Genomic DNA, 21,066 nt, shown 5'->3' with positions numbered 1-21,066 from the left:
TTGTAACACCCTACATTCCAAGATTTTACAACTTTTTAAAATTTTCCAACTTTAGTGAGTAGCTTCACCAGTAGAGTAGTTTAAAACCTATTTTCATAAACAACCAAGCAACCTAGGTTATTATTTCTTATGCATTGCATGCTGAGTTTTGATAGGAGCTAGATAAATGCATTAGAGTTTCTTTTCTTTTTCTTCTCTTTGGTGTTTTGGAGTGAAAAAGGTTTTGAAAATGTTTTTACAAAATTCAATAGTGGGTAGGTTAAGGATCTTAATGGTTGGAATTCAAAATTCTTGAATTCATCATCTATTCCATCCTTGATCATACCTGATTTTTTTTCTAGCTCAATTCAAATCCTATCCAAATCTAAATTCAAATTCAACCTTATTCAAATTTATATATAAAAGTTTCTTTCCTGAAACCCTAGATATGCCTTTGGGCCCAAATCCTACCTAAGACCCAACCTCTTGGCCAGCACACAAGTCTTCTAGAAGCCCAAACAAAAGGATCCATGAAATCTATAAATATTCGCGGAGTCCTAGACAGCATCGTCTTCCCATGCAGTTTCAGAGTTCAAGACAACCTCTAATGCAAATCTTGACAATACCAAAGTTGTAGGTATTGTCAAGTGCTTCAGTTTGCACCTATGGAAGCCCCCTTTTGGATAATAGAGCTAGGAGTTATGGCCCCTGAAATTAGTGTTGCACAGATAAATCTGAGTTTAAACTGTTTATCTTGTGATGCATTTTTGGAAATCAAGATTGTGTTTTCAGAAGTTCCAATTAATACCAAAGTTGTAGATATTTTTGAGTACTACAATATCGAGTCCAAAAAAGTCCAATTTGGAGTTAGGATGGTGCAGATATTGTCCTCGAAATATAGGGTTGCGAGAAAGGCAATCGTAACCGACCCGGAATCCAACTCGGACTCTCTGTCGTGCCTTAGCCAGACTCTGGCCACCCTTATCTCTTCCTCACTCCTTCCTCCCTATATATAGAAGACCCCAGGTGCCCCTAGCCCTCCTTACACCCCAGCCACGCCTCCTCTTTGCAACGTTGTGCTGCCGCGGCCGTCGTTCTCCTGGCCAGCTGCATGGCCGCCGTTTGGCTTCGTTGTTCCTGGTGAACCAGGGCACCAATCATCGAGAACTTTTACCAAAACATGCCCCTCGTTGTCCTCCATAAGCCGCATCTGATTTTGTTCGTTAAAACCGGGTGTGACAGCTTCGCATGACCATTGGCCTAGGAACTGGTCGTGCAATGGTTCCCATAGAGGATGAGAACAATCAAGCACTTCATTTTCTCCGTCATGATCTCTCTCCCACTATAAAGAATGAGTACATGGCAATGTATGAGCGTTTTAAGTGCCTTAAGTACACCATTAAGCTTCTTGCAGAGCAAGAATGAGTTTGGCTCTATTTTTGTGACTACAAGCATGTCAGAGAGTATAACTCCGTTCTGCACCGTATTTGCACACCCCTATATCTATGTGGAAAAGAGATCACCGAAGAGGAGAAAATTGAGAAGACTCTCTACACTTTCCACCCGAATGCGGTAGAGTTCACACGCAATCACCATCAATCAAAATACAATAAGTATTCTGAACGGACTGATGTGTTGCAGCTTCATGAAGTTCATGACGAAGTCATAAACAAGAACTTTCTGAGCAGTGGCCTAGAATTCAATCACAGCTCTTTCAAAGCATGCAAGAACCACAATAAGAAGCGGGGGAAGGGAGAAAGGAAAGTGGTGGCAGATAAGGTCAAGTCTGGTGATGATAATGGCAAGACAAAGAAAAAGTCAAGCCATATGGTGAGTAAAATCAGAATCTGTAAAACACCAAAGCATGTTGTGGAAGCATACTAGAAAAAGAAGAAGGAGCAGCCAGAAGCACACCTCACTATTGCAGTGGGGATGGAGGTGGAAAAAATAGCCACAATTGAAACGGAAGCATCTCACATGGAAGTTGATGATGTTTCCACACTGGTAGTAAAAGACCTCCCGATGCAGAATGCAGAGGCCTCTCCTCCATTACTATAGAAGATACCATGAAGGATGAAGAGGAAAAGAAGGCTATTAAAGAAGAAGTGGTCGGATATTTCGCAGACTCTATCTAGAATTAGAGTGATTAGTCATTTATTCAGTTGCTGAATTTGGAAGGATTGAATAAATAAATATAAGCTCGAGAAGAGCAAGCTTAGCTGCAAACAGCATTTTTTGGTATTTATAGAATATGTGTGGCGTCCATATGGAGAAAATCTGTTTTGTGGATAGTGGAACCACAAACACCATCTTAAAAGAAAATGTATATTTTCAGTCTATTAGAAATAGCTTTGGAAAAATAATGACTATCACTTGTAGTGATAAATGCATAGTAGGTTCTGAAAGAGCCATAATCATACTACCGATGGGAACTACTTTGCACATTAAAGAAGCATTATTGTACTCTGAATCTACAAGAAATCTCTTAAGTTTTAACGATATTCGTGCTAACGGTTTTCATGTAGAAACTAGTGAAGAAAATGGTATGGAGCACCTACTCATCACTAAACGTGATAGAGAATACTAGAACAACTTTCCTTCATAAGCAGTAGTTTGTACTACACTCGCATTAAAAACATGAAGTGTTCACAACCTTAAAGACTATGTTTTGTAGTGCAGGATTATTCTCCTTATGGCATGATAGATTAGGTCACCCTGGTCATAGAATGATGAGAAACAAATTACTAACTCACAAGGTCATGGCATAAATATAAAGAATTTCCCGAATCATGAAGATTTTGTATGTCCTGCATGTGCTATGGAGAAATTAATAATAAGATCGTCTACCTTCAAGGTAAAAGATGAAATTCCTACATTTCTAAACCGAATCAAGGGGGATATTTGTGGTTCTATTTAGCCATTTTCTTGCCCATTCCAATACTTTATGATATTGATAGACGCATCCTCGATGTGGTCCCATATATGTTTATTATCTATTCGCAACCATGTATTTGCAAGGTTGTTCTTGCAGATCATACAAATCAGCTGGAGAATTTACTTCTAAAGCATTCGATGATTATTGCAATGGTTTGGGAACTAAAGTTGAACATTCTATACCGCACATCCACACTCAGAATGGACTAGCCGAAGCACTGATAAAAAGAATAAAATTTATTGCTAGACCTTTGTTGCAGCACTGTAATTTGTCTGCTACATATTGAGGACATGCAGTCTTATATGCGACGGCTCTCATTAATTATGGATCATCCTCCTATAACATCCATTCACCTATGCAACTAGTGCAAGGGGTAATTCCGAAGATTTTCCATTTACGCAAATTTGGATGTATGGTTTATGTATCAATACCACCGTCACAACGAACCACTATGAGACCTTGCATATGGCTCACTTCGCTGACTGCATATTTGATTAAAATAATTTTTCATCATTAGGGGGAGGAAATATACTCTTAGATGAAAAATATCGAGAAATTATATGGCAAGCCGAAGAAATTACAACACATGATCCTCGCATTAGTGAATCAAATGATGAAGTACAGAAAATTATAGTTTTGTAGAAATTGGCAAACGATCCACATGATCATTTTTATGATTTAAAGAGTGTGACTAAGTCGCATGTGCCTGCACGCAATGCACCGGAGAGGGTGGAAGTACAAAAACAAGATACCCCTCATTTTATCCTAGGAGCTCCAAAAAAATAATAAAATGACAAGAAATTTGGTTCCTCAAGTCCCAAGTAGTCGGAGACATCTGGCGAAAGTGGAAAATGAGAGCCACCATAGCCGATCACAAAAATGCCCCCAAAGGAAGAAGGGGAACTAGTTGAGACCTGGCGATAGTATGTGATCTCAGGAAGTAGGCATACCGGCTTTCCATGCAAGAAGAAACCAACGAAAATGCGCGCACTAAAATCAACGATGGTAAATTAAAGGACCTTATTCTCATAGTAAAAAATAATGAAGAAGCACCTGAAATTGCACCTAAAAGAAATAATGAAGAGCAAAAATGAAGAAGCACCTGAAAGTGCAACCCATGATAAAATAACAATGAATTATCTGAATTCAGGGAAATCTTGGAATAGAGCAACTACAATAGTTGACATCTACTTCGCAAATAAAATTACCATAGTTATATATCATGACCCTAAGCCTGCATCGCTCATTGAGTATAGAATGAGATCAGATTGGGAAGACTATGAGAGGGCAATAACACATGTACAGTTATCCCTGGGCAAAAGAGAGATTTTTGGACTAGTATACCGCACACCTCCCGCATCAAACTAGTAGAATACAAGTGGATTTTTGTTCGTAATAGGAATGAAAGGAATGAAATTGTGAGATACAAAGCACGACTAGTGGCACATGGTTTCACTCAACGACTAGGCGTTGATTATGAAGAAACCTATTACCCGATCCTTGGTGATGAGTGGTATTACCTTTAGATATTTAATCTTGACGACAGTCAATCTAGAGTTGAAAATGAAATTGATGGATGTTGTGACTCCATATTTTTATAGAAGCTTTAATTCGGACATTTATATGAAGGTACCTAAAGGAATACCATTGCTGAATTAGGATAGAAGAAATAGATATCTTTATAACATATAATTGAAGAAGTCGCTATATGGGTTGAAACAGTCAGATCCCATGATGGATTTTTCATATGTAGATTATTTGAATACCATTGGTACAGAAGAAGAAATAGAAGAAGCAATCATATATTTGAAGTCTGAATTTGAAATGAAAGATTTAGGTAAAATCAAGTTTTGCTGAGCCCTGCAGCTAGAGCATGTGGCAGATGGAATCTTTGTACATCAGTCAAACTACACTCATAAGACGTTGGAGTGGTTTGGTTTTGAAAAAATTATTTCCCGCTAAAATCCCCATGGTCGGAAGGTTATTGCAAGCAAATCAAGATCCCTATAGACCTAAAGAATAGGGGGATGAAGTATTATGATCGGAATTCTTATACTTAAATGCAATAGGTGCGCTGATATATCTAGCCAATTGCACTAAGTCAGACATATCATTTGCAGTAAACCTACTTGTATGATATAGTGCAGAGCCTACTAAAAGACATTGGAAGAGTTTGAAGGATATTCTGCGTTACTTGCAAGGTAGCAAAGATATTTGTCTGTTCTATAGAAAGAATTAAGACGTAAGTCGGGTTGGATACGCAGATACTGGGTATCTGTCAGACCTGCATACAATGAAATCGCAGACTAGCTATGTTTTCCTATGTGGTGATCTGCAATTTCCTAGAAATTGTGAAAGTAAAGTTTTGTATCTATTTCGACGAACCACTCGAAAATAATAACTTTATATGAAGTCGCATGAGAATATACATGACTTAGAAGAGTGATCAGTCATATCTAGTAGTCACGTGGTTTAAATTAATAACATCCCTACCATTATCTATGAAAATAATATTGCATTTGTTGCACAAGTGCAATCGAGATATGTGAAAAGCAACTTAGCGAAGCATATCAACCTCAAGTTCTTTTATGCTCATGAATTGCATAAGATGAATAAAATAAAGGTAATGCATACCAAGTTATGTGAGAATCTTATAGATTTATTCACTAAGTCTCTCCATGCATCTAGTTTTGAAAAATGTGCTCATGATATTGGGATGATGAGACTTTAAGAGTTGTACATTTCAGGAGGAGAATTTTCACGTAATACCGATATCAAGAATTAAATCTTAGTCAAGAAGATTAAGTATCTAAAAATTAATCATAAAGATTATATGAAGCATTTTTGGTGGATTATACTTTTTTCCCTTAGATGAGTCCTGGAATTTCTCATGTTAAGATTTTTAATGAGACAATTTATATGATCATGTCGAGAGCTATATATTTTTTCTTCCAATTTTTCTCACTAGATTTTTGGGGAGTTTTAATGAGATGTATGCATTTCGCAAAAAGTGCACAAAAGAAAGTATTAGTAAAGAAGTTTGCAACCGCATATGGCTCTGTCTCGATCAATTGAAATATTTGATTCTATCTTTTAGAGGTTTCAACATAATATATACGAAGTAGAATCTCTTATTATAAATATAGATAAATAAAAAATAAACATTTTCCCTCTATATTATCTCTTTTATCATTATTGTTTTAAAGATCTTGGACTACATCCAATAACAATAGTTTGTCAACAGTTCCATCCAGTCCCGACTTGCCACCCTTACATCGTACGGAGACGACAGCCACGGGTGCGGTCCGCCTCGATCCAATCCTGTCGCCTCCCCCACTCCATACACCGCGCCCATACACCGCGACACTCAAATTCCAATCTCGATGTCCATTCAACGTCCTACAAACCCACCAGACTATACACCGGGTCCACGCACACAAGAACATCCCAACTAGCCACCTCCCGCTCCGATCGGAGGAGGCGGAGCGTGGCCGCGGCGCCGACCGAGACCGATCCCCCGGGGGAAGCCTGCCCCTATAAATACCCGACCTCGCCGGCGCTCGCGACCTTCGAGAAACCCTCCTTCTCCGCTGCGCCTTGCTCTAATTAGTTGCGGTTCTCTCGCAACCTTGCTGATCACTCACTGCTACCTCCGCTGCTTTGCTCTGCTACTGCTGCTTGTGGTGGTTGTGGCACGGAAACCCTAGCCCTGGCACTAATGTCGCAGCAGGAGGCTGCGGACCCGCCGGCGGCGGGGGCGGAGGAGCGGCCGGGGGGGCTCCCGCGGAGCGGCTCCGCCAGCCGCCTCAACGCGCAGGCGCCGGAGTTCGTGCCGCGGGCCGCGGCGGCGGCACCCCCACCCCCGCCGCCGGCGCAGACGGTGGTCCGTCTGTTCCCGCCGCCACCGCGCTCCGCGGCGTTCTTCGTTGCGGGGCCGCCGCCGCCGCCGCCGTTCGGGTACTACGCGGCGGTTGGCGCCGGTGGTGCCGGGTTCCGTGCCGCCGCCGCGGCGGAGCAGCCGGTCGAGGCTGAGCAACCGGCGCAGGCGCAGCAGCCGGCGAGGGACGAGATCTTTGACGACGCGGTGCACAAGATCATAAAGCAGGTTGGTGGGTGCTCCTCTCTGTCGTTTCGTTGTGCTGCCCGATTCGATAGGCGCAGTTAGATCAGGAATGAAATTTGCTTAATTTGCTACATCTTTTAGTCTCAAGAAGATAGAGCCGTTATTACTCCTACATAGATCGTGAAAAGGCCATCTGTTCCTCAGGCCATTTTAGATACATTTGGATTGAATAAGAAGACAAACATAGTTCAAATTGAGCTGTCTGCTCTTAGTTGCAGCAACCATGATGTAGGAGCTGCGTAGTGCACATGTTATTTAATAGAGGCGGAATGGAGCTACTAGCAATCTAGTAACTTGTCTAATTGTGGTATTTTGCTATTTGTGCACGTGTAGTATCTGTCAGGATGGATCATGTTTGATAGGTTAAGCGGTTGGATATAATTGGTCGTCTCTTAAGTAATGATGATACAGAAAGTTCAGGGTGATTTTCTAGTTTAAGCTAATTGATTGATTTCTGACTTGTCCTGCGGACAGACATTACTTTTAATCATGTTTTGGAATCAAGAGACAAGGTTACACCCTGGTTTTAGATTCTGCTCTATACTTACGTCATTAACTCCCATTTAAACCTGATGCATCCAATGCCGTTGAGAGGTAGATGTGTGATGTGGTGGTGATGTCTTAACTGACGTCATTCTAGGAACATTTACAAGCACAGAGTATTTGTGACGTTCGACTACTCAAGGCTCCAGGTGTCAAATTACCACGGGGTGTTTGTATTCCATGAAAAGGCAAATATCGCTCAGCTTGAGCTGTCTGCTTTTAGTTGTAGTAAGATTACTGTCGGAGCTTTGTAGTCTTAGGTACAATACAAGTGTTGTTTAGTCGAGAGGACTATACGAACCCCAGAAGGGATTGAGCTGCAAGCAATCTAATTTCTCAAATGTGTTATTTGTCAGGATGGATCATGTTTTGATGGGTTAAGAAGTTAGATTTAATTAACATTATATCCAGCTGGTTACATCAGTTTGTGTCTTATTGTACTTTATCTTTTTTATTGTAGCATTTCTTATAAGCAACAACTGCTCTTCTGATGCTCTAATTCTGCTGCAAAAACGTTATAGCAGTCTATCGCCTTGTCTGCTTGAAGTTGGAAAGAAATTATGGACATGCTTACTCGTGCAGATATTGTTCTTTGAGCTGTCATGTAATTACACTTGGTGTTTCTTAGACACAATCATGTCGATAATATAGTTTCAATTTCTTATTGCTTATTGGTTAAGCTATAATTAAGTTAAGTTGGTATTTTTCCGTTGTCGATAATTAAGACAAGTTGGTATATTCTGTTGGTTATGAACTATCATTTGTGCTCTCTAGTTCCCGTCCGTCTATCGGCGCTTCATTTTATTGTTTTAGTTTTGAGATTGCTGATTTTTAATTAGTTCGATATGACGTCTATAGCCTTGTGGCTGGTAGTGATCTAGAAAATCCAGGCGAATGCAAACTTGGTGTCTTTTAGCGTGTGCTGTAAAGAGCATCCTTTTTTGTTTCTGTAGTTTCTCATTTCATAAAGTATTGACCTTGTAGGTGGAGTATTATTTCAGTGATATAAACCTGGCCACTACTGAACATTTGATGAGGTTTATTACTAGGGATCCTGAAGGATACGGTGAGTTCTATGCTTGCTTCGGAAGCTATTGCCTTGAGATGTCAAGTTAGAAAGTTACCATATTGATTCCTGGTGTTGAATTTACGGTTGTTTCTTGAAAGGAATCTGTTATCAGTAAGTAACATTTATAGCTTTCTTTCCATCATTGGAAATCAAATCATGCTTAAAGTCTTGCTGCTGTAAGGTGGTGGTCAGAATCAAAATAGGCTTCCAAAGTGAATATTGACATATGCTGGAGGTTCTATATTTATATGCATGCAGGCTACTGTTCAGTTACTTTCCTAGATTAGATTTGTGACATCATCATACTTGGCTCATTTTCTGATAGAGACATTTTCTGTTGGATGCATCTCAATCAGGGTAAGATTGATCCAGTCTACTCAAAGATTTGATTCATGAAGCAAACTGTTTTTAATTGAAAATAGATTTTTCTTTTTTACATTTTATGATAGATTTGGAATCGATGATTCCCACAAGTATTACATATAGCTCACTTTTTCTAAGAGTGAGCTATTATATATTCTCTTTTACTGAAATTTATAACAGAAAAATGGTTACCTTATTTATCTGAATAATCTCCTCCTCTCCTTATGTTACAGAAATGAGTTGTCTTAGAAGAAAGATCTTCTGACCATGACTTCAGTATTATAGTTCTGTTTATTCAATTATATCTTTTGTGAAAATTCTTTGTGCTTAATGTGAAGAAGATTAACCTAACTTTGGTACTCAATGCAGTGCCAATATCAGTTGTTGCTAGCTTTAAGAAAATTAAGGCTTTGGTGCCAAGTAATTCCATGCTTGCTTCAGCTCTTCGGACGTCATCAAAGCTTGTAAGTTCCATGATAATCCGATTATAAGTTGGAGCCTGATATTAAAATGCATTATTTTATTCTGAAGTTTCTTAGTTCGCTCTATCCTTAATAGGTCATAGGTATAAGATTAGCGGCAACATGCATTCAATTTTGCTTATGTCTTTCCTCTGCAAATTCATGTTACTTATCTCCTCAATAACATTATTTGGACATATCTATAGGTCATTAGTGATGATGGAACAAGAGTAAAACGTGAGAGGCCATTTACAGAATCAGATTTAGAAGAACTCCAGGTGATTACAAACTCTTTATACATTGAATGGCACTACCAAAACAATTATATAGTATTTTCTAGGGATAAAATATATGCTAGACTGTCAGACAAGGAAAACTCCTGTCTTGTAGGCCCGAATTGTTGTTGCAGAAAACCTTCCAGATGATCATTCTTACCCGAATCTAATGAGGCTCTTTTCAGCTGTTGGCAGGTAAACGTTAATGTTGGTCAATGTAAAGTGGCACCACATCCTTTTCAGTCATAAAAATTGAGAAAAAATCATACACTACGTTTCTAATTTTATTTTTGTTTTCTATGTTTCAGTGTCAGGACAATTCGAACATGCTATCCTCAGACCCCAAATGGCACTGGTCCAGTTACTAACAGATCTTCCAAGCTAGATATGCTTTTTGCCAACAAAGTAATTACCTTTTCTGTTTCTATCTCTTCAAATCATATTGTTCTTAAGACTTGAATTAGAGTACCTTTTGTAACTAAGTATTTCTGATTGGATCCATTGAATCAAAATTAGTTATGCAACTATATTGAAACATTGCTAAGAAAGTATGCAACTTAGCTTCAAATGGCTAAATATATCGAATAATAAGATAAGATATGCAACTTGGTTCAAATGAATCATTATCTGTTATGCGACGGACAAATTATTTCTTTATCTCACATTCTCATTTTTCATCACACTCTTTTCATATGATGGCACACCTTTTTGCTAATTGATTTCTTGCCAAAATAATATTTGTTTTTCCTTCATGGCAGCTGCATGCTTTTGTTGAGTATGATACTATTGAAGATGCTACGAAAGCGGTATGCATCTTTATATGATATTTTAAAAACACATTTGTTTTGTACATGCATCATATTAAATTGCTTCATGCGGTACAGATTGTGGAACTTAATGATGAGAGGAACTGGAGAAGTGGGCTCAGAGTTCGATTGCTGAACACTTGCATGGTAACTATGCGTTGGGCTTTATCAATTGCACATGAGATGGTTTACAGTTGTATTGATGTTTAACTGCTTATACAAACATCATGATGGCAGAACTTGTCATAGTACCTCAATATGGCATATTACAAATGGAACATACGTATAGTATAGCGCTTTTGAAGCCCCGGACAAATCTCCCTGAAACAGGTTGCTTTTGAATATGGATTTTGTGGAGCGGAAGTCACTCTTCAACTAAAAGCCAAAAGTACAACCAGACTCGAAAAGCTGCTTTTGGAAAGAAAAAAAAAAGCTCCCTCGAACAGGGCCTACATGCCAAATCTCAGCTATTACTAGTACAATCGAGTGGAAAGTGTGGTGGTATAGCGGGTCAGTGATAGTGGAAATTGTGGTCACTATTCCACATAAGCAATCTTTTGACTTTTTTAGAATATGTTCAACACGCTTCTGTGTTATGTTTAGGTTTTGGGTCAACTTAAAGTAGTTTTGACACAGGGATTTGAAAACTGTTGCTTCCTGTGCCCATTATGAAGTTTGATTTATATAGATTTTTTTCTATTGAAAATATTCATTAACACTGAAAGAAATAGATCTTTTATTTAAGAAATTAGAAACATATGAACTTTAGTTTAGATCAGTTGAGTTTTAATGTCGAACAATGCAACCAAATTTTAAAATCTTGAAAAATTTATTGTGAATTTATAAATTTCAAACTTGTTTTTCCATATGAGTCAAACTTCATTATTGCAAACATTTTAATCCGAAATCCATTTGAGTTTTAGCTTTGAGATTTACTTCTGAATTTACAAATTTTAATCTTAATGTTACAAATTTTATCAGGTTACTATCTAAACTGAAATTTCAAAATTAGATATTGCAGTAAAAATCAAGATAGTTAACATTTTGAATAAAATTGTGACATAGGATAATCTTAGCAGCAGCTCCCAGTATTCATGATAGATATTTTTGTTGTGTCGCCATGATAATCGTGTTTGAAATCAATGTATAAAGCATTATAGAACAATTTTCCTTTGTTTTGCAAATCTAGTGTGTGCTCCTTTGTGTTTACATCTTAAGAGGATGCATAAAGCCATAGATAACACAGTTGTTTTGATTTCTTATTACTGATCTTACCTACGTACTTACTGGAATCTACTGCACAGTGCTTTTTAGGAGGAATCCTTTTTTATTAATATAGTTGAGTGAAATGAATTCAAATAATGGAGTTGATTGTCATGCTTTTTGTATATGTATCATGGTCCTCTTTGTTAGTCGCTGAATTCTTATTCTTGGTAGTAGAAGAATTCTTACTCTCATCGAGAGAGGATGACACTAGGAGTTGGGGCAATTTTTTCTATTTCTCACACAAATGCCATACCAACCTGAGGGGTTGGGGATACATATTTATAGGCCCATGGCCAGCCAAGCATATGCCAAAATGCTAGTCTAAGATGCTAGTCTAAGATGCTGTCCTAGATGCTGTCCTCTAGTCTAAGATGCTGTCCTAGATGCTGTCCTAGATGCTATCCTCTAGTCTAAGATGCTGTCCTAGATGCTGTCCTCTAGTCTAAGATGCTGTCATAGATGCTGTCCTCTAGTCTAAGATGCTGTCCTAGTGTCCTAGATGCTGTCCTAAAGCATATGGGCAGCAAGACCACCATGTGGCAGCCCCACAAAGACTGCACAAGGACTTATCCTATCATTCTCCCCCTAAGTCTTGTGCGTCGTCTTGTGGGAAGATTGAACCATCCCGGTCCTGAAGCAGAGCTCAAGGAACTTGAGCCTCCCAAGAGGCTTGGTGAGCAGGTCCGCAAGCTGATCCTTGGTGTTGATGTAGCTCGCCGTGATGCTCCCTTCCTCCAAACAGCCTCGGATGAAGTGGTACCTCACCCGGATGTGCTTGCTCCGTTCATGGAAAACGGGGTTCTTTGCCAGGGCTAGAGCGGACTTGCTGTCCACCCTGAGCTCCACCGCTCTAGTGTCTCTGCCGAGGAGATCACCAAGCAGTCGAGCGAGCCAGAGCGCCTGAGTTGAAGCGGTGGAGGCCGCTATGTACTCGGCCTCGCAGCTGGACAGAGCCACCACCTGCTGCTTGACCGACTGCCAGCTAACGAGGCACTTGCCGAGGAAGAAGAGGATCCCGCTCGTGCTCTTGCTGGTGTCGATGTCGCCGGCGTGGTCGCTGTCGCTGTACCCGACGAAGTGTGCCGCCCCAGGGCACCTAGGGTAGTAGAGGCCGTGGTCGAGAGTCCCCGCAACGTAGCGGATGATCCTCTTCACAGCCTGCTGGTGCTCCGTCGTCGGTCGCTGCATGAACCGACTAACGTAGCCGACGGAGAATGCCAAGTCCGGCCGTGTGTGGGCGAGGTAGCGAAGGCTCCCCACAAGACGCCGGTACTGCGTAGCGTCCACCTCCTCCGTCGTGCTGTCGCGGCTCAGCTTCAGCCTCTCCTCCATCGGAGTGAGAGCTGGGTTGCAGTCAGTGAGCCCAGCTAGCTCAACGACGCGCTTGGCGTAGGCGGTCTGTCGAAGCGTGATCCCGGAGTCATCCTGGTGCATCTCGATCCCCAGGTAGAAGGAGAGAGGTCCCAGGTCACTCATCTTGAAGGTGGCCTTCATCTCTTCCTTGAATGCCGCCACCTCCGCATCCTTGATGCCGGTGATCAACAAGTCGTCGACGTAGACACCCACCAGCAGAGCAGTTCCTCCACTGCCCCGTCGGTAGATGGCCGCCTCGTGCGGGCTTTGCTCGAAGCCCATCCCTTTTAGCGTGGAATCCAACTTGGCATTCCACGCCCTCGGTGCCTGCCGCAAGCCATAGAGGGCCTTGCGCAGGCGGAGCACCTTGCCCTCCTTGCCGGGGATCGTAAATCCCGGCGGCTGGTGCACGTAGACCTCCTCCTTCAAGTCGCCGTTAAGGAACGCCGACTTGACGTCCATGTGATGAACACGCCAGCCCTCCTGGGCAGCTAGCGCAAGGAGGAGTCGCACGGACTCCATCTGTGCCACGGGAGCGAAGGCGTCGTCGAAGTCTACCCCCTCCTGCTGCACGAAACCTCGTGCCACCAAGCGAGCCTTGTGCTTGACGATGGCGCCGGCTTCATCCCTCTTCAGCTTGAACACCCACTTAAGGGTGATCGCTCGGTGACCACGAGGGAGGTCAGCAAGCTCCCAGGTGCGGTTCTTCTCAACCGCATCCATCTCCAACTGCATCGCGGCGCGCCATGCCGCGTGTCTCTCGGCCTCTGCAAACGACCGAGGCTCGCCGTCGTCACACGCAAGGTGCAACTGCGCCTCCAGATCGTGAGGCACCAGTCCCGGCACCGGCTGGTCGCCGAGAAGGTTCTCCATCGTACGGTACCGCAACGGCTCGCCGTCGTGGTACGCGTCGATGCGCTCCTCGTCGTGAGAGAGCGGAGTAGCGAGCTCAACCGGGCTGTGCTCGACACGAGCTGGTGTTGGAGTAGACGTGCCCGGAGAGGTGCCTGTCGGTGCTGGAGTGCGTGGCGTTGCCGGCTGTGGTGGAGCCGGCGAAGAACTCATCGCAGCCGAGGTCCTGGCTGGAGAACGTGGTGCTGTCGAAGTAGCAGGCACCGGGGTCGGTGGAGGCTCGGGGACTGGGGTAGACACGCTCGTCGAAGAAGAGCTGCCTACTCCCCCAGCTCCCTCGAAGTGGACGTACTCGACAGTGAAGTCGCCGTACGTCGGAGCCGATCTGTCGTCCATCGCCTTGTCCCACGCCCATCCTCGCCCTTCGTTGAACACAACGTCGCGCGCCGTGTGCACACGCTGTGTCTTCGGGTCGAGGATGCGGTAGGCCTTCGAGCCCTCCGCGTAGCCTATGAACACTCCCGGAGTGCTCCTGTCGTCGAGCTTGCTGATGTGGCCAAGCTCCTTGGCGAACGCGAGGCAGCCGAAGATCCGCAAGTGGGAGACCGCCGGCTTGCGCCCGTGCCAAGCCTCGTACGGCGTCCTGCCGTCGAGCGCCTTGGTAGGCGAGCGGTTGAGGATGTAGACGGCCGTCACCACCGCCTCTCCCCAGAAGACAGCCGGCATCCCCCTCTGCTTGAGGAGGGCCCGAGCCATCCCCACAACCGTCTGGTTGCGCCGCTCGACGACGCCGTTCTGCTGCGGGCTGTACGGCGCGGAGTAGTGGCGCTGAATGCCCTTATCAGCGCAGTACGACGCGAATTCAGCCGCCGTGAATTCGCCGCCGTTGTCGGTGCGCAGCACGCGCAGCTTGCGGCCGCACTCCGCCTCCGCAGCAGCCTGCGCGCGTCTGATGGCGTCCGCAGCCTCTCCCTTGCTGCCGAGGACCATCACCCACATGTAGCGGGAGAGGTCGTCGACGAGCAGCAGGAAGTAGCGTCGTCCTCCCGGTGTGGCCGGTGTCACCGGGCCACACAAGTCCCCGTGCACAAGCTCGAGCCTCTCCTTGGCTCGGAAGCTCGTCCGCTGGGGAAAGGGGAGTCGCCTCTGCTTCGTCAACACGCAGACGTCGCAGAGCTGCTCCACATGGTCGAGGCACGGCAGGCCTCGCACCATCTCTGCGGCACTGAGCCGCTTCAGGGCCTCGAAGTGAAGGTGTCCGAAGCGCTCGTGCCACTGCCACGCCTCGTCGTCCCGACGAGCGGCGAGACAGAGGGGTTGTGCCACCTGCACGTTAAGGACGTAGAGTCGATTTGTGCCTCTGGTTACCTTGGCAAGAAGGCGACGACGGCGATCCCAAATCCTCATGACTCCATCCTCAACAACCACGCGCGAACCGTTCTCATCCAGCTGTCCCAAGCTGATGATAGAGTTCCTCAACGCGGGAATGTAGTAGACTCCGGTGAGCAGCCTGTGCTCACCAGACACGGCGGTGAAGATGATGGAACCGACGCCCTTGATCTCCACGCCGGAGGCATCCCCAAATTTGACGGAGCCTCGGACGCTAGAGTCAAGCTCGGTGAAGAACTCCCGGCGACCGGTCATGTGATGGGTGGCGCCGGTGTCGAGGCACCACCCGTCAGTCTTGTCGTTGCCGGAGCCGTCGCCGAGGAGGGCGTGTGCTTTTGGCTCGTCAAGGTGGAGGAGAGCCGCTGCGGCCGGTGCCGCTGGAGGTAGCTCTATGCTCGCATGAGCCATGAACAGAGCCGGCTCCTCCTCCTCCGCCTGTGCGACGTGGGCCTGGCCGCGTCGTGGCTGACGACAGTCCTTGGCCCAATGGCCAAGCCGGCCGCAGTTGCGGCAGGTGTCGTCTCGTGCCGGCTTGTGCTTGCCGGCGGTGCCGCCCTGGGCGCCTCCGCGGGCATCACCCTCGGCACGTCCTCGCGCCCCGGCCTGGGCGTCTCTGCGCGCCTTGCGCGGCTTGCCACGCTTGCGGCCGCCTGTCGTGGAAGAAGGCTCCCCCTTCCTCCGGTCACCCTGGCAGGCATCCCACTGCTCCCGAGTGAGAAGGAGCTTCCCGCCAGTGGTGATGGGCCCCGAGAGAGATTGTGGCTCATCGCTGTCGATAACTTTGAGGCGACCTATCGCCTCCTCGATCGACATCGTGGAGAGATCCAGCAGAGACTCGATCGAGCGAGCCATCTGCTTGTACTTCTCGGGGACGCAACGGAAGAGCTTTTCGACAGCTCTCTCCTCGCCGTAGGTGTCATCGCCGAACTGCACCATCTTCTGCAACAGAGTGTTGAGACGGAGAGCAAAGTCATCAACGTCCTCACCTGGCTTGAAGGCCAGGTTCTCCCACTCCTTGCGAAGTGCCTGCAGTGTGGACTTGCGGGCGCGGTCGCTGCCGATGCGTGCCGCAGCGATGGCGTCCCAAGCCTCCTTGGCAGTCCGCTTATTGGTAAGCGAGAACTGCATCTCGGACGGGACTGCTGCGATGAGGGCATCCAGCGCCCGTCGATCCTGGTCGTAGTCGACGTCGCCGTACCGGACTGCCTCCCACATGTGCCGCACCTGGAGCTTTACCCTCATCACCGCAGCCCACTCGACGTAGTTGGTCTTAGTGAGGGTAGGCCACCCACCGCCGGGGCCGACGTCCCTGACAACAGCCTGGAACCCGTGGTGACCATGGTACCGATCCGGGGAGAGAGAGCCACGCCGCCTGTAAAGGCCGCGCTCTCCATCGACCCGTCCGCCACCGTTGCCGTGCGCGCCTCCTCCAGGAGCGCCGCCGGCGTGCGCGCCTCCTCCAGGAGCGCCGCCGGCGCGTCCGCGCCTGTCTGGGCTGCCGCCCCGCTCGTGGGCGTGCGCCGCTGCCCACTGTGCCGCCCGCTCTCGCGCTGCCTCTGCCTCCGGCAGCTCGAGGTCCGCGTCGGCGCTGTCGTCAGCAGAAATGGAGCTGCCGGTGCTGCCGCGCAGAGCCTCGACCTCCGCTGCCGCCGCACGCGCTGCAACCGCCGCCGCCGCTGCTTCTGCCTCCGCTCTGGCTGCTGCTAGCTCCGCCGCTGCCAGCCTCGACGCCCTTGCCGCCGCCGCAGCGGTCTCTGCCGCCGCTCGCTCGCGTTCCTCTGCCGCGGCAAGTTCGGCCTCCTGCCGGCGCCGCGTGCTCGAGGCGACCGAGCGCTGAGACTGCCCTGCGGACATGACGCGCTACCGGGGAAGGGCTGCTGCGTGGGGAGAGGGCTGCTTCAGACGAGCTACTGCTGCTCTGCGCAGAGGGAGAGGGGTGAGCAGGAGCAACCGGGGATGCTGCTGCTCTTAGCTGGGGCTGCTGTGAAGCTGAGGGGGGAGATGAGCAGGAGATGCTCAGGCTACAGGATAAACAGGCTCTGATACCATTTGTTAGTCGCTGAATTCTTATTCTTGGTAGTAGAAGAATTCTTACTCTCATCGAGAGAGGATGACACTAGGAGTTGGGGCAATTTTTTCTATTTCTCACACAAATGCCATACCAACCTGAGGGGTTGGGAATACATATTTATAGGCCCATGGCCAGCCAAGCATATGCCAAGATGCTAGTCTAAGATGCTAGTCTAAGATGCTGTCCTAGATGCTGTCCTCTAGTCTAAGATGTTGTCCTAGATGCTGTCCTAGATGCTGTCCTCTAGTCTAAGATGCTGTCCTAGATGCTGTCCTCTAGTCTAAGATGCTGTCCTAGTGTCCTAGATGCTGTCCTAAAGCATATGGGCAGCAAGACCACCATGTGGCAGCCCCACAAAGACTGCACAAGGACTTATCCTATCACTCTTTTTCTTTCCCTACTGACTATGCTATGGTTATGAAGACATTTTTATGTTTAGAGGCTGATTTAACTACAGATAGACACCCACCCACTGCCACCACCACTTATCTTGATTCCAACCTTTTATATATCTTTAATACATCACTATGAGGACCATGATGCACTGATAATGAAACTACCAGTTAGTTGCATTTATCTCGTAATATGGGGAAAGTCAATAATGGGATATAGCTTTTGGGGTCCGGATTCCACAATCCGCTTGCTAGATTGTCACAATCTCACAATCCGGTGGAGAGCAGCTTTTACAGATTGTGGAATCTGAGCAAACCAACGTGGGCATGAATTTTTGATGTATTTACTCACCAGTGCCATTGCAATCTCAACAGCGAACCGTTTTTTCCTCGTCTCTCTCCCCGACTCGTCTCTCTCCGCCGGAGACGCATCCCCGCTGACGTGCCTCCAGAATTGTTGGTCAAGCTACCGCCGGAATCGCCGTTGGCGAGGTCCTTCCACCGCGAACCCGCCGAGCTCCGCGCTCTGTTCTTCACCAACGCCGGCACGCTCCAGCCCACCGCTGACTAGACCAAGCCAAGCAAGAATGGGCAGCCACCGCTGCCTCAACGAAGACCGAGCGTGTCATCTTCACCGGCTTCAGCCAATCCTTCGCGCCTACACCATCTCCCTCACCCCTAAAACCTATCCCCTCGGTCAATCTCAGGAATCCATCGCTGGAGAACTGCCGCCACCGTTGCGCCATTTCCGCCAAAGCACATCACCATGGCCGGGACTCCTCGAACCCCCTCTTCCTCAACCGGAAACTCGGTGAGCACCCTTTACCCCACAAATGCTCGAGCCGTGCCCCTTTTTCCTTTTCTGCCGCCGGCCAACCACCGCACCGGGCGCCATGGCCACTACCGCCGCCAGCACGTCGCCAAGCCGCACCGAACACCTCGTGCCCCGGCGCAAGCACCTAGGAGGACCGTTAGGGTCCCCTGTAGCCGCCTAGGCCACCGCCCGAGCAAGCCGGAGCGCCGCTCACCGTGGCGAGGTCGTGCGAGCCACGGCCGGGCTCTCCCCTGTACCAGGTCACCGACTTGTGGGCCCGGAGGTGACGTGGTAATCCAGCTTTTGAGGGTATTTCAGACTTTTGACATGCACAAAGTAGCAATCCAACCCACTAGAATTTAGGTTGCCAAACAACCCTCAACTTTCCACAATCCAGAATTCAAAACCTACTTTTCAGAATCCACAGCTGAAACAAACAGTCCCTAAGTGACAGAATTATCTATGTCAAGCTAAGCATCATACGATAGGAAGTGAAATGTAGTAAGGGCTTGAGAGACTTTAGTAGGAAATGAGGGAGCTCAAGGGGTTCCACCATGAACAAATTTGAAGTGCTTCAAACTGAACTTCTGACCTGTACTATCCATGAAATAGATTTTTTAATTCTAGGAATTTGAATTTTTTTTAGCACGACATGCTCTAGGAAGATCGGCATTGATTTATTCTTGAATTTATCTATTTTTAGTCATTCATTTTTAATAGAACGGAATTCATGGCAATGTTAAGCATGACCACAACCATTGCTCCACTTTATGTTGGATAAGCCTCTCCTGTGGCATTGTATTAAGCAATGCATCTATGAAATTCTGGCATCAATATAATTTATTAGATTGATGTATTTGAACTTTGCTATAAGCTTAACTTAGTACTAACATGTGAAAAAATAAATCCCGACACTAAAACACACAAATGGATGAACAGAGTAGGAAGTATCTGTTTGAATTCTGATCTATTAGGAAGCATTTGTGAACTACTATTTAAAATTGAAATCAATCAAATTTTTGTGTATGATATGCTATTTTAAATTTGTTTGTATTGCAGAACAATCATGTCCATGATAATTTTTTTTAAAAAATGTTTGCACCAATTGTTTCTACTTCTAATTTGTTATTGACTGCTCTTTGCGGTATAGACAAAGGGAGGAAGAGGGAAAAAGGGTGGGCCAGAAGCTGATGGATATGGTGATGAGGAGAATGTCTCCACTTCTTACCAACCAAATGATAAACATCTAGAAGAAACATCTCAATTGTCAGATGCACATGGAGAACACGTGGTACTACTTCCTTTTACTCTCGATAACCTAGGCTTGGGTGTGGTATCAGCAATATTTCCTTGCACAAGGTTTCACTTATTTGTGGATTTTCATTAGAAAGTTCATGATCGATTTAATTTAAAAGTGTCCAGTTGTGTACCTCCCAAGTTTGCTAAAGGGAGCTCATTTGTCACATAGTTTGATTTTGTACAGACTGAGGATGGCACTGGAGATATGGGACGAGGACATGGCAGAGGCCGTGGCCGTGGTGGCAGAGGCCGAGGGCGTGGTTATCACCACCATAACAACAATCAACATCACAACAACCACCATCAGCAGCAGCACCAAAACAGCAACCACCACGGTAACAGCCGTAGTGGCGCCATTCCGGTTGTAACCACACCATCTGGCCACCCAATGAAGATTGAGCAGCAGCAGGAGCAGCAGGCACAACCGCAGCCACAGGCACTCACAGCGGCTAACAAACAGCCTACAGGGCCGCGCATGCCAGATGGCACACGTGGATTCACCATGGGCAGAGGGAAGCCGCAAACATCACCCAGTGTATCCGCTAGCGAACCTGAACCTTGAATTCGAATCACGCAAATGGGGAGACGAGACACATCGATTACTGTTTCTCATGTTGATAGGTATGGTGAGAGACTGCCTTTTAGAAGTCTCCTCGTAGGTTGCTTTCTAATTTATGGACCATACAAGTTTGCATGTGCTGTGTGTACTTTGAAACTAGCAGAATACTGGTTTGTGACTAGTACGATTGCGGCCATTTTGTAATTTCACTTTTGTCCTTTTCGCAGTTTTGGCTGTAAGACAGAGAAGTGAAATACTCTTATTAAAAAGGAAAAGGAGGACCCTTGTAAAATTTTGATGATGTTTGTTGGTGTGCTGGTCATCTTTCATTACCGTGAGAGTCTGAGCCTGCTAATTTCTATGTTTGTACTATTTTCACGAGAGAAGCTAGATTTTCCATGAATAAGTCATTGAAGGAAAATGGGGGACAATGCTCTATTGATGGGATAAATCCTTACCTGCCGCTGCAAATTTTCCCAATCCCAGATTTTCCATAGCCTGTGTCTACGACACTTAG

At 46.1% G+C, this 21,066-nt stretch overlaps 1 protein-coding gene across 2 annotated transcripts; it reads left to right on the top strand.

Moving 5' to 3' along the window:
• Positions 1–6,217: 6,217 nt before the first annotated feature.
• Positions 6,218–20,850, top strand: LOC133900745 (la-related protein 6B-like). Of its 2 annotated transcripts, none has more exons than XM_062341974.1 (10): positions 6,218–7,019; positions 8,565–8,646; positions 9,382–9,476; positions 9,680–9,751; positions 9,864–9,943; positions 10,057–10,153; positions 10,507–10,554; positions 10,633–10,701; positions 19,842–19,982; positions 20,160–20,850. In XM_062341974.1, the coding sequence occupies exons 1-10, from the start codon at positions 6,633–6,635 to the stop codon at positions 20,550–20,552; spliced, it is 1,464 nt and encodes a 487-aa protein (XP_062197958.1). In that variant the 5' UTR covers positions 6,218–6,632; the 3' UTR covers positions 20,553–20,850. The 2 variants fall into 2 exon arrangements, with proteins under 2 accessions (XP_062197958.1, XP_062197959.1); XM_062341975.1 differs by having other exon boundaries at positions 6,231–7,019; positions 20,175–20,850.
• Positions 20,851–21,066: the final 216 nt, after the last annotated feature.

Source organism: Phragmites australis, chromosome 19 (assembly GCF_958298935.1).
Source record: "Phragmites australis chromosome 19, lpPhrAust1.1, whole genome shotgun sequence".
In the NCBI taxonomy this organism is placed as follows: domain Eukaryota; kingdom Viridiplantae; phylum Streptophyta; class Magnoliopsida; order Poales; family Poaceae; genus Phragmites; species Phragmites australis.
Note: the sequence above shows the minus strand (reverse complement) of the source record. Positions and strands in the feature narration are given on the sequence as shown.

Excerpts from the sequence above, each read along its gene's own strand:
- LOC133900745 (XM_062341974.1), top strand. The coding sequence starts at position 6,633 with ATGTCGCAGCAGGAGGCTGCGGACCCGCCGGCGGCGGGGGCGGAGGAG. Across the intron at positions 8,647-9,381 it reads TAGGGATCCTGAAGGATACG|TGCCAATATCAGTTGTTGCT; the intron begins GTGAGTTCTATG and ends TACTCAATGCAG. Across the intron at positions 9,752-9,863 it reads CAGATTTAGAAGAACTCCAG|GCCCGAATTGTTGTTGCAGA; the intron begins GTGATTACAAAC and ends CCTGTCTTGTAG.